This window comes from Mesoplodon densirostris, chromosome 17 (genome assembly GCF_025265405.1).
Source record: "Mesoplodon densirostris isolate mMesDen1 chromosome 17, mMesDen1 primary haplotype, whole genome shotgun sequence".
Classification (NCBI taxonomy): Eukaryota; Metazoa; Chordata; class Mammalia; order Artiodactyla; family Ziphiidae; genus Mesoplodon; species Mesoplodon densirostris.
In genome coordinates, this window is record NC_082677.1 from 60363065 (window position 1) to 60381191 (window position 18127).

At 37.2% G+C, this 18127-nt stretch overlaps 1 protein-coding gene across 1 annotated transcript in view; it reads left to right on the forward strand.

Moving 5' to 3' along the window:
- Positions 1 to 18127, forward strand: part of GPC5 (glypican 5) — a 1328413-nt gene that overhangs the window by 295280 nt on the left and 1015006 nt on the right. Inside the window, exon 5 of the mRNA XM_060080202.1 lies at positions 6552 to 6677. Within this exon, the coding sequence (XP_059936185.1) occupies positions 6552 to 6677 (126 nt within the window). The remainder of the gene's footprint in view (positions 1 to 6551; positions 6678 to 18127) is intronic.

Consider the following 18127-nt stretch of genomic DNA (forward strand, 5'->3'; position numbering starts at 1 on the left):
TTAGTTATTTAACTGTTCACTAAAAGATATGTTACTTCTGTTATTAAAAATGATTAAAGTCAAATGATAATGGTAAAGCCAGGTGAAAGTGTCACTTGATTTTAGAGTAGTAACTGGACATTCCTGTGTCAACCAAACTAGAAATGATTACTTCAGGGTGAATTGCATTTCCTTTCTTTCTTTTTCTTTTCTATCCTTTATTTTATTTTATTTTATTTTTGGCCACGTGACAGATCAGGAGACTTTCTGGCACTGCAGGCCTCCAGGGCATGGGAAGCAAGGAAGCACTAACTATGTTGGTCCATGTTCCTCTCCAGTCAGTCAGCTCAGGGCAAGCAAGGCTGGAAGCTATGAATGAGCAATTGTGTTGCAGCCTTTTTGCTCTTTCCTATGCTAGCACAGTGTGCAAAGCTGTTCATTAGCCAGAGATCAGAAGTTTCTCCACTCCCTGCTTCCTGCACCAGATCTTTCAAATTGGTAAAGAGATACAGATAAATCCTATCTAAACATGTTGCTTTCTAAGTGCAGATTTTGGCAGGAAGAACTGATGTATCTGTTTTCTATCTGTCTACCGGTCTACTACTGTGTTCTGTGAAAAGCGTGATTATTTCTATAAAATTTTAAAAACAGAGGGAAATATTCTTTTCTATAAAGAGTCATTCAACTTTGATTTGTCAGATATCTAATATCTGCCTGATACTGCAAAGTGATGGCATTTTTATTAATTAATGAAACAACGATGTCAAGGTCTGCATTAACTAAATGCTTAACTAAATAACTAACTTAATAAATAACTCAGTCACTTTTCACAAGTCCTTCCGCTTCTTTGGTTTTAACTTTCCTTAGTTATAAAATAAGAGGCTGCACATTAGTATCCTGTAGGAAGCTTTCTGAAAAACACAGGTCCCTGGTTCCTACCCCAAGCACAAAATCTGAAGGTCTGAGGGAGAAATCTAGGCATACAGTTTATGTTTCCTTGGTGATGATAGAGTGCATTTAGGACAGAGAACTACTGGATCAGATCATCTTTAAGGCTCTTTCTAACTCTTGTCTTTATAATATAGTATACCTGTGATATATTAATTATAATGGCTATCTTATACCACCGTGTGACTAAATGTTAATGTGTCACTACATGTTAGCTTCAGCATCACATATATATTGGGTTGGCCCAAAAGATCATTCGGGTTTTTCTGTGAGATCTTCTATATTCTCTCCATAAGAATATATATATATATATTCTCTCTATATATGTTCTATATATAATATAGAATCTGCCTTGAACCTGTTTATTAGAATCTGGCCACAGCTTGCAGTCCTGCCCTTTAGATTTCTTCCATTTTCTAGGAAGGTCTTTCTGATATAGCTCCACAGTCTAGGAGTGGGTCCCGTAATTTAAAGTTCCCCAAGTCAGCTGTTCTCTTTAAGGACTTTAAATTATCATTATCATTTTTTAAAATTGTATTTCACGTAGAAACGTCTAATTCTGGAAGTTGTTAAAAACTAACACCGCATCTGGGGCCAATTCAACAAGAATTTGCTAGGTGCCTGTGGGGTACCACACTGTGGTCCAGACCCTGGGGATATAAAGCAGACATGGCTCTTGTCTTTAGAGAATGCACCCTTTAATCAGGGAGACAGATACACAGACAGCGAAATATAATACCAGATAGCCAGGGCTATAAACAGATGGCGAGGGTGGTGAGAGAAACGGATAGACCAACAGAAGCATCACAGGCTGGTCAGGCAAGGAGTTAGGAGATGGGGATAAAGCTGGATTTTGAAGGATGGGTAGATGGTGACAGAAGTAGGAGGGAAGGCCATTCTGGGGAGAAGAAAAGGTGGCATCTTACGCAGTAAATATTGAGATTTCTTAGGCAAAATGAGTGTGTGGTTTTGGCTGTGGTGTGAGACTGGAGGGAAGCGGGACTGTCTTGGGCAACTAAGGGGCAATGAGTAGAGACATGATGAGCCACGGTAAGACATTTTACCTGAATGCTTAGGATTTTAAAGCAGGAAAGTGTTATGGCTGTTTTCTGGAGCGAATTCTGGTAAGAACTTGGGGCATGCATTGAAGGGAAGATGGGAGGGCAGACCTAGTCAGAGAAATCATTTGTTAGACTGTCGTCATCCCAAATGAGAAAGTATAAATTCGAATGTGGCCCTGACATATAGGCTTTGAATAAATATTCTGACAAAGCATGTTTTCCTCTTTCAAAAATATTTTCGGAGCGTTGCTCTTAATCATGTTTGATTTCTGTATTCTTGAGATGTCTTAAGACCAAGATGAGCAAACAACATGTACATAACACAGCTCCTCAAGGATAATTAGCTGGAGGCTCTAACATCTTGAATTTATTTTTCTCCTAATTTTAACTGGAAATATTCTCATGACTGTAGAAAAATAAATGTATGGATATAGTCACCCTTCCAGCAACTTAAATTTTGAATCATCCAAAGAATATAACGTTTTATTTGTTGTGACATTTCATGTACAACTGGAAAAGGAGGGCCTGGTGCATTTTTTTTTTTTTTTTTTTTTTAAGTAGGCTGAGCATTAAGCTGGGAACTGAAGCATGGATTCTTTTCTCATGATCAACATTCACTGGGGCTGTGGCAGTAGGTAAATGTTTTGAACCTCACTATGGCTTCTAGTTATTTGAGCCCTGCATTTCTTAGCAATTCAACTATTATTATTGTTTTTCTATATCCAGTATAGATCTCCTGGTCCTTCAACGCAGCCACTTTTTTGCAACACTAGTCTTAATTCCTGTGACCTCAAAACTGCCAAACACAGAATTATAGAGTTCCAAAGTACGTTCTCTGCTCAATTTCTATCCTCACAAATCAAACCTTATTTCAACATTCACGTGGACTTTCTTCCATTCTTTTAGTCTCAGGGAATTTGCTCCAAAGCTAACCACTCTGTTTTCCATAATCCTTCCCCTCTCTTCTTTTCAGAACTTATGATCCATCAGTTATTCATTTGTTTTTCTTATCTTTGTATCAATTAAGAGAGATTAGGTTGTGATGTGGTAGCAAAACACCTCAACCTATCATTGGTTTAGAACCCCAAAAATTTGTTTTGTTCCCAACCAATGCCCATTTCAGACCAGCAGGGCTACTGCTCAAGTTGCGGTTGCTCTGGCTTTAAGCCTCAGAGTTACAGAGCAGCTGCCATCTGAAACATTGCCTGCCATCAGGGGAGAGGGAAACAGAAGCTGGCAAAGCCACATTGGTCCTTAAAGCTTAAGCCTGGAGGGAACAAACATCACTTCTGCGTACATGACTAGAACCCAGGACAAGTCACAAAGACAAAGCTACCCTCAAAGGGTGGTTCACCTGATTGGGGAGGGGAAGACAATTAGAAGTTATCTTAAAACCTTTGCTTTACCTGTCAATTCTAGATTCCTAATGTTTTTCAAATCTATCATTTTCCTGACGTTGACTGGAAGGTTTTTTTCCCCATCCTCATACTTCTCCCTTTGGACTTGCTTATAGTCCCCTAAGTGACCTCACTGCTTTTCTGTTTCCACAGTACTGTGATGATGATGATGTCACTCGCTTCCTGGAAAAATTAAAGGCTCTCACCACCTGAATAAAACTGAAACATCTTATGATGATCAACAAGGCCGATGATAATCTGGCCTCTTCCTGCCTTTGACTGTGATTCCCATAAGCACACTCCTTACTAGTTAAACTAACTGTATGAGTCTCTGAATACACAATGTTCCTCTTTACCTTTGTTTATCCTGGATTTTTGTTGTTGTTGTTTGCTTCTTGGTTTGTGGTTTTTTTGTTTTTTTTTTTTGGCATGGAACACTGAAATGTTATCTTCTTATTTCCTGATTCTTTCTCTGTCTTCAAATGTGACACTACTTATTAATACTGTATTATTATTGTAGATTTTTACCAGAATGCGCATTCTCAGAAGGCAGGGACTGTTTTCTTTAGCTATGAATCCCTAGCGCCAACACAGAGCTTGGCACTCCATAGTGTTTAGTATTTTGTGACAAATAATTGATAGCCGATGGTTTATGCAATGAGTGGAAATCTTCGAGGAGACTATCCTTTCAGAGAGAACGCAGGCAAAGGCATGGAAGTAAGTTTGGAGGACAGCAAGCATCTCACTTTTTTTTTTTTTTTTTTTTTTTTTTTTTTTTTTTTTTTTGCGGTATGCGGGCCTCTCACTGTTGTGGCCTCCCCCGTTGCGGAGCACAGGCTCCGGACGCGCAGGCTCCGGACGCGCAGGCTCAGCGGCCATGGCTCACGGGCCCAGCCGCTCCGCGGCATATGGGATCCTCCCAGACCGGGGCACGAACCCGTATCCCCTGCATCGGCAGGCGGACTCTCAACCACTTGCGCCACCAGGGAGGCCCGCATCTCACTTTTGTGGAACCCGAAAGTGTGGTTTGGGTTGTTGCTGAAATTGAGATGAGAGGGTACCTTATATAGCTTTCTAAGAAGTTTGGATTTCATGCTGTAGAGAATAGAGAGCCACTGATGGCTTTAAGCAAGTACATGGCATAATCTGTGGACTACCAGCTTTCAATTTCTATAGGTGGCTCTCATGGAGGATGGGAGGTGATTGTTGAAGGAACCGACTGGGAGGTATGCTCTCCTGGTACAGTAATTCCGGAGAAAGATGCTCAAGGCTTGAGCTAAGGCAATGGCAGTAGCATTGGGAAAGGGAACCGAAAGAAAGATGTGAATTTCCCCCTTATGATCGATTGGTTGTGAAGGGAGAAATGAAATAAAGGCACCATTTACCAAGAGTGAAGTAGGAGGTTTGGGGGCCAAAAATTATCTATTCAGTTTTACGTGATCAGTTTGAAGGTCTCAACACTTAAAGCCATTTGTGCCAGGCCTCTTCATTTCTAAAAGATTCTTTGATTCCAAACATGTGGTCATTTATAGTGAATAGAATTCAGGACAGAAGCCAAACATCTTCCTGTTCATTAAGCCCCACTCCTCTAAGAAAGAACCAGTCAATTTCATCAATTATGTTTTCATAGCTGCAGCATGAGAATTGATGTTTGTTCATGCATTCCAGTTAGTGGAACGCAACCATCAAGGAGAGACTTATTTTCTAGTAGAGGAAATCGACAAAGTATAGATAAGCATTTAACTGTGCTAGTGAGAAAACACAGCATCTTTTTTTGATTGAGCATGGGTTAGAGATTTGTGCTTTCTGCAACCATTTTTTTTTATCACTTGTCCGGTCAAGCTTTGCTAAAAGTTTGATTAAATACTCACCAGCCACTTGCCATGGGAACTTCTGATCTTCTCTATGATTGCAGATCTTACATATTTGAAAGTTATATTTATCCTTCCAACAGAGTAGCGGTTATTTACAACTCCAGCAGTTTCTACAGTTAGTTCTTTGAAAACCAATAAAGGAGAGAATTACAAGTTGAAACGGTTGAGCATTAGTGCTGTCAAAATTAGATTTAATTTTAAAAAATTGTTTATTCCAGCTATAATTTATAGACACCCCTGCTCTTTAATTTCATTTTTAAAGAAATCATTTTAAAAGTATCAACGGAGAATGCAGTTTCATAATTGCTACATTTTAATTACTCATCCCACGAATTTCTGAAGTTTGCTTTTCTGCTAACGTTTCCATCTCCTCTCCCTGCCTTTTAGTCCTGAGGGGGCATTTCCTCTGGATCAGGCTAGTGGCTTTTCTTTTCTTCCCCCCACCCCCAAACAATTGTTTATGTTAAAAAGTTCAGAGCTAAAGTCTTTAGGACTTGGTCTTTTGAAATGCTAAAACTCAAGTTCTTGAGACCTCAAAGCCTTGGTTTTAAAACTCCAAAGTCTTGGATTTCTAAATTGAAAAACTGCTTTTTTGTTGAATTTTCCCTTTCCATAATTGATGGTGAAAGGGGAAATATTGGGTTGGCCATGCAGTTCATTCAGGTTTTACAGGAAAAATCCAAACGATCTTTTTGGCCAACCCAATAGTATGAAAGGGAAAAACTTAATAAATGTATTAAATATTACTCCCTCCAATAACTTATATTTTCATGCTTCTGAAGTGTGTTACATACCTGGGTTCTCTCATATTTAGTAAAGACATGTTATTTGAAGTTCTTAGACCCCAAAGAGAAGACCCACATGGGAAAATCACCCAAGTCTACTAAACTTTTAATCAGTAAGCAATCAGTCAGCTTGTTATAAGCCTCTGACATTTCTATATGGAAAAGAAATTAGTATCACTGTGGTTTAGATGCCAGTAGCTAGTGAGGGCTTTTTAGGGAAGCTAAAGTAGTGTGTGTGTGTGTATGTATAATATTCACAGCTTCTTGGACCTGGAGTTATATAAAGTTCATACCCAGTGAAAACTTCTATGTAAAGAATAAATTTGAATACATTTTAAAAAAATATAGTTTTTGTCTTGTTAGAAAAGTATTGAAAATATATGAAAATAAGTAGAGAAAAATTTAAAAGTTACATTCTAAACATTATGCATAACAAATTATGCTATTTATATTGGCATTTATTATGGATTTTTGGGTTTAATTGTTTTCTTTGTTTTTTCCATTCAGAGAATTTATCAACAGCCTTCGACTGTACAGGACGTTCTATGGAGGCCTGGCTGATCAACTTTGTGCTAATGAGTTAGCGGCTGGTGATGGACTGCCGTGCTGGAATGGAGAAGATATAGTAAAAAGGTATTTTATGTGTAGTGGTCTGTGGAAGCATAACGGCCACTTTCATCCTTGCTTTCTTTTCCTAGTTCTTGAATGCATTACTTCAGTTTTAACTTTGCCACACAGGTTAGAGGATACATTAATTCCTTCTCTTTAGTTTGTCAAAAATAAGTTTGATTCTTTTTGACATTTTAGAAATATGATAGCATTCTGTGGTGTTCTGAAATTTCTCTCGTCTTTTCTATCTGTGGCTCACCCAGCAATCCCACTTTTTCAGTGAAGTATTATTTAACTTCTAGCCAATCTGTCTTGTTTCTCAGATATCTTTTTTTTTAACTTTATGAGTATTAGAAAGAGAGGAAATTTGGTGAAATGTGAATACCTATGCAAAGATTTGTTATGTGGATATGTGTCACAGCAGCAGTAATATGTTCATCCTACAGTTGTCTCTGAGTGTATGAGTGTGTGTGAGAGACAGAGGGAGACAGGGAGAGGGAAAGAGGGCTGGTACTTTTATGTATGTCTGTTTGAGGCATTGTTTATTTGTATGTTGTCAATTGTTCTCAAGCTCAGGAGTGAAAATTTTCACCTTTTTTTTCTCACCATCTAGAATTTCTAGAGTTTATTTTCCTTCACTTCCTATAACTGGTTGTGCTCGCAAGTAATTACCAGAGCTTGAAAAAGTCCTAGATTCTCCCTCTGTTACAATAGTGTTGGTCAATACAATTGGCTGGGAATTAGTCCTTTGATTTTCCAATGCTGGTGATTATCATAGATTGTAGACCTGTGTTGTGTTTGGATTAGAATGTTTTAGTGTATTTTATTTTGCACAATCTGCTAAAAGGTAAGGTGATAAACTTTCTGATTTATAAACACACCTACTCTGTATAAAGATAGGTAGTTTAGTTACCACTAGAATGATGAGTTCATTTAAAGTGTCCTTTAGCAAATTCAATTTACTATGATAAACATATACTGTAATTAATATTAATATAAATTTATGTAGTAAAAACTGTTTATTTCTGTGTGATCATATTCATTGTAGTTTACATCCAAATATCTCATAGGGAATCTTTGATTTCACAGAAAATAATTATTGAAGGCAGGAATTATACTTAAATTTAAATAAAAAATTTGGCTGACATGGCTAGTGTTCTTTTTCATTATGCCCCTTGGATGCTGAAATGTATTCTTAAATATATTTGTCTTGCCTTTACTGAGAGCAATCATAGCATGCATAGTATTTTGAATTCTTACAGTATTCATGTTAATAAGGTTTCTGCCACTTAGACCTAGTAATTAAATTCTACTTTGACTTATACTTTCTCTTCTCACATTGTTCAAACTGGAATGAATATTTTTGTGTATTAACCATTTTTCTACAAGAGCTGATGAGAATTTCATGATTAATGAACAATTAGGTATAGAATATCAATATATTTAATATATCACATTACATTATACATTTGATTCTAGAACTGCAGGAACCTTAGTTTCAATTTGTCCCATTCCTCTCTATTTGCTCTGAGGTTTGTATAGTAGGAAATACTGTTAGAGAAATCAATGATTTGGGAAAACTTTTGGAGAAAGTTGGAGAAATCAATGATTTGGGAAAACTTTTTAGTAGGAGAGTATTTTCAACTCAAAAATATATTTTCTTCTACATGATATATATTTTAAGACCTCATTCATGGTTTATAAATAAAGAAAGCTCATCTTTAGCAAGAACCCTCCTTGGGAAGTGTCCACATTTCTGGTAAAGAAAGTGAGCAATTCTCATTATTCTCACTTGCTTCCAGCTCCTGTCTTCCCTTTTCTATACCACCCAGCCTCCTGTTTGTCAGCTGCTTCTAAGGGCCCTATGTGACTTCACTGTCCTGTGAACACCTTTCACTTTGCTTAGTTTTTTCTCCAACAGCCCTTCTATCTCATCACCTTAGCTGACATTTTTCCTTTTTTGAGGGTGTTTTTTTTCCCCCTCTTTTCTCCCTATCTCACGGGTCACCAACCTACTCCCTTGCTTCTCTGGACCAGCAGATAAACCTCACACACTGCTTCCCTACCACTATCTCTAGGCTACTTCCCAAATGAACATTTTTAGTCCTAATTATTTTCTAGCACTCAGCTGAGGTTTCACAAGAATCATCTCATTGAACTCTCCCAAAACTTTATTCCCTAATGCTTCAGAGTAAGCTCATGGGGTGTTATTTCTTTTCTGTTTGATCTTGAGAAAACTCTCATGTGTACTTTGACATGTTTTAAAATATAATTTAAATTGTAATTTCATTCATGGCTCAGCAAGTTCTTGAAATAAACTTAGAACAGGATTTTTTTTTTCAATGCAAAGTCAAATCTGTAATGTAAATATCCATCATATCTAGTTAACTGATCATGGTATATTGACAATGGAATATTACGTGGCAGTCAAAAATGATGCATATTTATATCTGCTAAAGTGGAATAATTTCAAGTAAACAAAAAGAGAACAAACGTATGGATATCAAGGGGAGGTGGGATGAATTGGGAGATTGGGATTGACATATATACACTACTATGTATAAAATAGATAACTAATGAGAGCCTACTGTATAGCACAAGGAACTCTACTCAGTGCTCTGTGGCGACCTAAATGGGAAGGAAATCCCAAAAAACAGGGGATATATGTCTATGCATGGCTGATTCACTTTGCGGTATGGCAGAAACTGATACAGGAGCGTAAAGCAGCTATACTCCAATAAAAAAGTTAAAAGTTGGATATTAAATATATATATATATATATTTTTAGATGTTGGGGGTAGGAGTTTATTAATTTTATTTATTTATTTTTCTGTGTTGGGTCTTCGTTTCTGTGCGAGAGCTTTCTCTAGTTGTGGCAAGCAGGGACCACTCTTCATCGCGGTGCGGGGGCCTCTCACTATGACAACCTCTCTTGTTGTGGAGCACAGGCTCCAGATGTGCAGGCTCCGTAGTTGTGGCTCATGGGCCTAGTTGCTCCACGGCATATGGGATCCTCCCAGAACAGGGCTTGAACCCATGTCCCCTGCATTAGCAGGCAGATTCTCAACCACTGTGCCACCAGGGAAGCCCGGATATTAAATATTTTATCAACAGATTTGCATAAATAAAAGTACTGACATTCATTCCACATAGAATATTTCTGAACAGTTACATGAAAACTGCTAATATATTTATTTATTTATTTATTTATTTTCTTTTTTGCGGTATGTGGGCCTCTCACTGTTGTGGCCTCCCCCGTTGCGGAGCACAGGCTCCGGATGTGCAGGCCCAGAGGCCATGGCTCACGGGCCCAGCCGCTCCGCGGCATATGGGATCCTCCCAGGCCGGGGCACGAACCCGTATCCCCTGCATCGGCAGGCGGACTCTCAACCACTGCGCCACCAGGGAGGCCCACTGCTAATATATTTAAAGTACTGAGGAGGCTTTATATTTCCATTGTATTTATTTATATTTAATGGAAACAGATGTTATAGTGATGTTAGAATTATGATACATTATTGCTTTTGTCTTTTTATAATTCTTTTTTGAAATAAAAGCGCTATTTTTACATTTCATTTCTAAACAAATTGGATTTTTGTAGTAATTTTGTGATATATTTTTTTCAAAGCATTGATGGATATGTTTCCAAAATTCAGTAGTTCAGTAATCTAAGATGGCTTCAATGTAAGGTCAAGTTCTAATGAATGTTACAATCCGAACTACTAGCTGCTTTTTCCTTGCGAATAAACAGAGTATAGCAGTGATCAGTGTGTGAAAATGCTAAGATCCCCATATAGAATATTCATTTCAGAGCCCTGCAGTTGGCTGAGATAAATAATGCCTTCAAATTTTGAAGAAATGAATGTCAAGTGAATTTGTACCACATGTGGGGATCATAGGGCTTTTTTCCTTTCTTGTGCTGGGTTATAATACTCATCAGGTTCATTCTAGAGAAATTATGCCAAACACATCAATAGGATAAATTTGTGGCCAAGATTGAGCATATCATTCATTGTTAAGAACGAAGTGATTATTTTGGCAAGATTTCTTCTCCTGGAGGCATTTTTTAGGAGATGATTGGTCGGATTATTTATGTGCACAGACGTGCTGCCTCAAAGAACAGGAGAACCATACAAATTGTTTCAGAAATATGAGAGGCCTATAAACTGGGTCAGATCACCTTTGTGCTCATCAAAAGAGGTGGAATTCCTCTGTGGTTGTAAATGAAATATCTCAACTAGTTGTAGCATATTAATTCATGAAACAAAATCTATTTTAATTCAAATGATTTTAAAGAGTGCATGCATACCATATACACTGTCACGACACCGAGGTCCACAGTTCAGATGATTTCTGATTAACGATGAAAATGTATTACTGAAATCCACATAGTCTCTAACTCTTAAAGTCCCTCTTATCTACTACCCCTCTTGTCTCTTCATCGCGAAACAAAATTGTTCTCTGAAAGGCCTGCCAGGGCTTACTCTGTTGTCAGTTCCTTGTGATTGCAAATTGTTTGATGGCTGCGCTTGTCTTTCTGAGTGCTGAAGTTCAGGTGACAGCTACTTAATTACCAGGGCTTCCTTTTCCCTTTTGATTAATAGGCAGATAATCCAGTAACTCTCCCTCGATCTCCAGGAATTTATAACTTCCGCAACAACCCTTAAACTAGCCAATAGCTGTTAAGTATCCCCGTAAAATTAATAATCCACGTGATTTCTACTTCATCTTATGTAGTTAATGTTCTTTAATGCTTCTTTCCTAACCCAGTGTTTTCTTTTTGAACTCTTATGATAAGGTGCCCCTTCTCAACATATTAGAATCAAATTTTTAAAAAATCAGATAAAAATATAAAACCTTAAAAATCTGAGATTTTATACTTATCTATCATCAGTTTTCTTCCCACCCAGACAATGACATTTTTTCTGGCCATAACTTTTTTTTACCTCACTTGTTTTTTTCTCCTTTGCCCATTATTTATCTGGAAAGACACTTCATCTTTAAATTTTCTTTTTCTTCCTGACCTTCCTACATACATATATTTTTAAACACCTGGCTTAGTTTTCAAATGTCATGGACTACATTTTAAACCCAGCCAGGTCTCAGGATTGTTCTGAATTTTATTACTGTAACAACTGCTTGTTTTTCCTATGTTGCTTATGCAAAGGCAGTATGTTCTTCATGACTTAAACACTAGTCTGTTTTCTATTTTTTTTTTCCCCTCGCAATTTCTACCTCTTCAATCAGGTTTATAACACTGAATTAAACCTTTGTAATAATCATCAATGTTATCATACCTATGGCCTGTCTTACTTGGTTCAGAATTGGAGGTCACTTTAAAGGGGTGACTACATGGCATCCCCACTCCTACCCCATTGCAACAATCTGCCATGGACCTTGATATTTCCACTATTATGGAATATTTTCAACTCAATCATTTTCTCCATAAAACTGTGTATACAGTTTTGCCAAACTCCCACTTTTATCTTGGGTGCTAGTGGAATGAATTCCCTCATTTGTGTTTTATTGTAACCTCTAAATCCACCATGACACTTTGAATACTTTTTTGCATTTATATGTCATATATCTTCCTGTCTACTGAAATTTATTTTATAACACAGCTTCTATATCTGAGAGGCTAAGAGCAATGTCCTTGAACACCTATCAATAATTTTTTAAAGGTAACAGGACTCTGAGGAAAAGGAATTTTTATAAGTGTTAGTGAGAACTAAGTTATGGTGATTTGGGGATGCGGCTTGGTGATAACATTTTGTTGGGTAATATATGGTTCCAAAATGAAATTGAGTATTGGAAAAATGAGAAGAAGAGAGATGAATCATGAAAGTTTCTACCTATGTCTGACTCTGGATACTGATTTTTTTTTTTTCTTCTAACTTAACCTTAAGATCAGCCTGTCCCATTGTGTGTACTTCTGTAGACATTTGGTGAAACCAGAGTCTAAAGAACTCTAAGAACCTCCTGTCTTAGAGACATATTAGGTCTGTTTGTCTTTATCATAAATGAGGCATCTGGGCTGGGGGTGGGTAAAAGTGCCAAGGTCTGCCCAAGGTCAAAAGCTGAGTCTGCTATCTTCAGCATGGGAAGAACTGAAATATTTTTGCTCTTTTGTGGCAGAAATAAAAAGTGTGGTTTTAGATATATTATGAGACTGTCGAATTCCTCACGTTGTAGAATACACAGTCTAGGTCCAATGGGACGAGTATCAGTATGACTGATGTTTTAGTTTCTGAATGAGCATAAAATGTGTAGAGTTCTTGGCTGTGTACCATCTTTCTGCCTTACTATAGTATACTTTCTTGGTAGATAATTTTTATTTAAAAGATAGTGTCTAAAATAGTTATCCCATAGTTTGGTTCTGTAGAGAATAAAAGAAGGTAGCAAAGGGATGCACATTTTATCAACCTTTCTCCAGGTTCTGACATTCCTAACTAGTATTAAAGCCTAGGAAAATATCCATTCTTCTCAGGTCAATATGCACATTTTGTTATTTTCTAAGAAATACTCCATTAATTTGGCAATAATTGCATGGTGTCTCATCTTCTGAGCAGAGACATTTCTTTTGAATCTTTCTTTACTGGCTTATTTGCTTCATAGTCAGTTGTCTGCTGTTAAGCAGTACAATCATTACGTTTAGGGAGCTGGACTCAAAGGTGAAAGTAGCAACTGTTTCATTAAGCCCACTCTGAAGGCTGCTTTTCGCTGTCTCTAGAATGAAATCACAGGCAATTCTCAGAATTTTTTTGTCAAATGTCTGAAGGGTCTTTTATTGTCATTAGTTCCATAAACAGTCTAAATTCAGTAATCAAATTCAGCCCAAAGAAAGTCTAAATTCAGTAAAAAGGTCCAGGCTAACTTGATACTCAAAACTTCACTTAAAGTGGCCATTTCTCTGCATTGCCATGAGGTACTGCTCCAGTCTCAGAGGCACCTGTAGTGGGGGGTGAACCACTACAGGTCCACGTGCCAACCTTGACTTCTCCTTGTCCTCCAGCCAATGTTTCTGACTCCTGCATGTTTGGACCTGGCAGGACAATGGGGCAGCAGTGAGAGAGAAGGGGTGAGAGAAAGGAATATTCTTTTTGGCTGATAATTTTGTATCTTTCATTGATGATTGCTAACTTGGTGGCTATTAAGATGGATGTTCTAGGGCTTCTGTGTGCTCAAGACAATGCCTCTTCTAATCTTTTCCATCTGGCTTCTTTCTGCTGAGATCTTCTGGTTGGGTTCTTTTCTCCTGCCTGGTCCACTCTAGACCCCAGAAACTTTGCTTCTCTCTCCTGCTTTTGGTGGAAGAACAGCCTGTATTCAGTGGAGCTGCCTCTCTTTACTCTGCTGCAAGGCAGGCAACTTCTGCTACAGGCATGGGCCGCGTTCCATTTTCTTAGGCATGGATCAACCACCAGTCCTTTTAATCCTTCAACTTCCAAGGATCCCTCAGCCTTTCTCACTTAGGATGAATGAATGTGGGGATGACACAGCAGTCCAAGTTTCTTCAAAGAAATTCTCTCCTTTGGCCTCTTCAACCTCAATCCTTCAATATAATTAAGATGGACGCCAAGATGAAGGACTCAAAACCAGTTTTCAGCCATCTGCTTTTTATGTCTAGCACCTCAGTTTGGAACACTGTCTATCGTCTTGTTCTCAGCTGAAACGGAAATGGAAGGAGTGCTATTTTGGCATCCTTTTACATGTATTTGGGACTGCTGGGAAGGAGACAGAAAACTAGATTGCATGTTCAGTACTGCAATTGACCTTGAATGGGATACAAAGGTAAGACTTTGTCCCCACCTCAGGGACTTAGATTCCAAACACAGTAGAGAACATGTTCACAGTATGAACACAGTAAGACAGATACTGTGAAACGAGAGACACAAAAAAAATCCCACAGATTTTCAAATAAGGAGGAAATCTCATTTGTTTGAGGAGATTTGAAAACTATTTAATAAAAGAGGTAATATGCGATATGGGTCTCCATTCATTTCAAATAAATTCTCTGAAATATATATGGATGAGATGAGGTAAGATGATGTATGGAATTTGCTTTAAAATAATTCAGTGGGGCTTCCCTGGTGGCGCAGTGGTTGAGAGTCCGCCTGCCGATGCAGGGGACATGGGTTCGTGCCCCGGTCCAGGAAGATCCCACATACCTCAGAGCGGCTGGGCCCGTGAGCCATGGCCACTAAGCCTGCGCATCCGGAGCCTGCGCTCCGCAACGGGAGAGGACACAACAGTGATAGGCCCGCATACCGCAAAAAATAAATAAATAAATAAATAAATAAAATAAAAATAAAATAAAATAATTCAGTGAATGGGAGGAAGAGGGTAATACTATATGTGAAACAGGTTTTCTGTGTGTGGATAGTCATGGAAGGTGTATTGTGGGTTCAGGGTGTTCTTTGTATTTGTATGTTTGAAAATTTTATAATAAAACATAAATAAAAATAAGGCATAATAAAAATTATGTTAAAGGTCTGTTCTGTCACATATGCTGTTCTGAATGATGGGGATACAGTGATGGACAAGACAGACATGAGCCGTTTCTTATCAGATTCAGATAAAGAGGAGATGAACACTGTTCGAAGGATTACAAGTATGAATGGTTTACAAAATCTTTATGGTTGGATGGAATTTTAATCAGCTGACCTGGAAGCAAGAAACAGTGGGAGCAAATGCATTTTTGAATGAAGTGCTCCAAGTTTGGTGACCTCTTAAACAGCATTATTTCCATTTCTGTGTAACCTTTCAGATTTTCTCTTCTCCTTCTCAACACTCTTTCATTTGGGCTTCATGGGCGTGTCCTGACTACGTAGTATTAAACTTTCCCTTGTTCATTATAATGTAGCCATTTATTCAGAAAGCCAGTAAAAGCTCAGAGGTTAGGACCATAGGCTGAAGAACCAGGCTACTAAGTTTCTTAGTAAAGATTAGCCACTATAGCTCTGTGATTTCAGGCACATTTATTAACTTCTAATTGCATCAGTTTTCTTATCTTTAAAATGTGGCTGAAAATAATACCTATCTCATACTTGAGAATTAAGTAAGTTATTAACATCAACAATTTAGAATACTGGCTATCACATAGTAAACATTCAAAAACTATTAAATCTTCTTATTGAGCAGTTTATATTCCTTTACTTCAGTAGGAATGAAACACTATTGTATTAAGCTGCTCTCTTCATTAGAGGTTTTCTATCATGGATCAGAAAACTTCCATTTGGAAAACAGACATGTGAAGGTTGGTTTATGAGTCAGTAAAAATTAATATCAGGGATTTTGGATTGGAAGTAGGAGATAGTACCTTATTAATAGTTGAAAGAATTATTTCATTGAGGATAGAAGTAGAGAAAAAACATCTTAATAGGCAGTTTATCAAATGCTCCAGTTTTTGGAGAATTTGGAGAGTTGTGGTCTGTCTTGTACCCATGCAATACATCAGTTTTCTCAAGGGAGAAGCAAAAGTTAAGATACAAAGAAAAAACATAAAGATAAATGAAAAAGATTTTACTCCCAAGCAGTAGTTTGGGAACAGTCAATCACTGTCTTAGAGTTGATCATAATGAACTACCCGTTGACTGGAAATAAATGTCTGAAGCCATGACAACAGATTGTTTTGGTGACATGATAGTTTTAAGGCTGCTACACTTAGAGTCATTTCTCTTCATCCATTGAGTTCCCAAAGGAAATACATATCATAAATAGAATCACTAAAACAAAATGAGGTTGAACATCAGTCATCATCGTGTGTCTAACTACTCAGTTTCCTGCCAGACTGACACAGTACAAGGAAGCTATTTTTAACTTGTTACTTGCTTCCATCAGAGATTGTGTGTAGAGAAAGATGAAAAAAATAAGAGACAGCAAGATAAAAGTTCACTGAAATGGAAACCTAAAGGACCTTTTCCCATCTGTTTGGCACAGAAGTTGTTATCTCTTTAGGGATACAGATTTCATCACAGTTCCATAGACTTGTGAGTGCAGGTTGTGTTATTGCAAAACAGCAGCAGCCCTCAAGGGCTCTGGGAAGTTTATTCTTACCTTAGCCTGAGGAGTTCCTTACTTTTCCTTCATTTTCATATTGAACTTAGAAGTGAAAGACTCTTCCCTTTTTAGTAAAATAGATGTAAGTTTGCTTATCTATAAAGATGGCACATAGTTTTTTCTTAGTCTAGTTCCTACACTTCCATATCAGAGGATATAAATTCATCAGTGAATGATTTATTATATTTTAGAATAAAATGCCAGAAGAAATGAAAGAGAACAGTCACTGATTTATACTTTCTTCTTCAAATAGAGTCTAGTTTAGTCTCATTTATTTTATGAGAACAGCTCATTGGTTATCAGCACATTTTCTTGACCAACCATCAGGATCCTTATTTTCTGACGCATTCCTCAAAGCAAATGAGTTCCCAAAATCTGATTTGAAATTACTTGCACATTAATGAATGTAACATTTGAAGGTTATTGACCTGTATGTTTTGACTGGCATGATTACTATAATTATGTACTTCGTTGTTCTGAAGATTTCATTTTCTCATGACTATACTGAAATGAGGGAATGTTTTAATTTTTTTTCTCCTGGGAAATAAATGAATGCAAATTATTTTTTTTTGGCATAATCTGCTTTCAAAGCTCTATCTTTAATCGTTTTTATATGTAATGGAGCCACAAAGAGTCCAAGTTATAAATCTTTGGGGTATTGAATAAGAAACCCAAGAGTCTTAGAATCATGAAGGAAATGAGTCTCAAGTTTGGAAAGTAGCCTAAAAGCCAGTTCATCCGATACAGTACAAAACTCTGAACAATGGTTGTGAGAAGGGAAAAACCAGTAAGAAAATTTTGCTTTTTATACACTTTCAGGATAGTGCTTAAATTTTTCATAACATTTCTATATAAAGAATGGTATTTTCATTTTAAGAAATGCCATTTAATTCTTAAGTTCCCTCTATCAGCCTCAGCCAACTTGTATCTAAATTTGTACAAAGCTGCTCATTTCTTTGCCTCATTCTATGCAGTTCTGACAGCAAGAAAGCCCTCTTGATAAAGTGAAGACTCTTTGCTAGCCAGGAAGGTATTAATATATGATGTGTGATGATATAAACATTTTCATATAAATTTTACATACATTAAATATGAAATGACAATTAATTATGGATATGGATGAAATAGTGGTCCTTTTTTAGATTATTCTAAACAAGACCTAGGCATTTTTAGGGATATTGAATCAGTAAATCAACATTTTAGAGTAATATATTTAAATTATTTTGTATCAAACAAAATGAATGTCTTCTTTTAGTGAGCATGGAATATTTAAATATAAGTATCATTGCAAAGTAGTAAAAAATGCATGGCACTGTTGGTTTGGAATTGAGTCTTTGCCATCTAATTTGAAGTCATGCTTCTCAATTTTCCATCTATGTTTCTTCAGAGGTAAGTGGTGATGCTCTGTGGGGTAG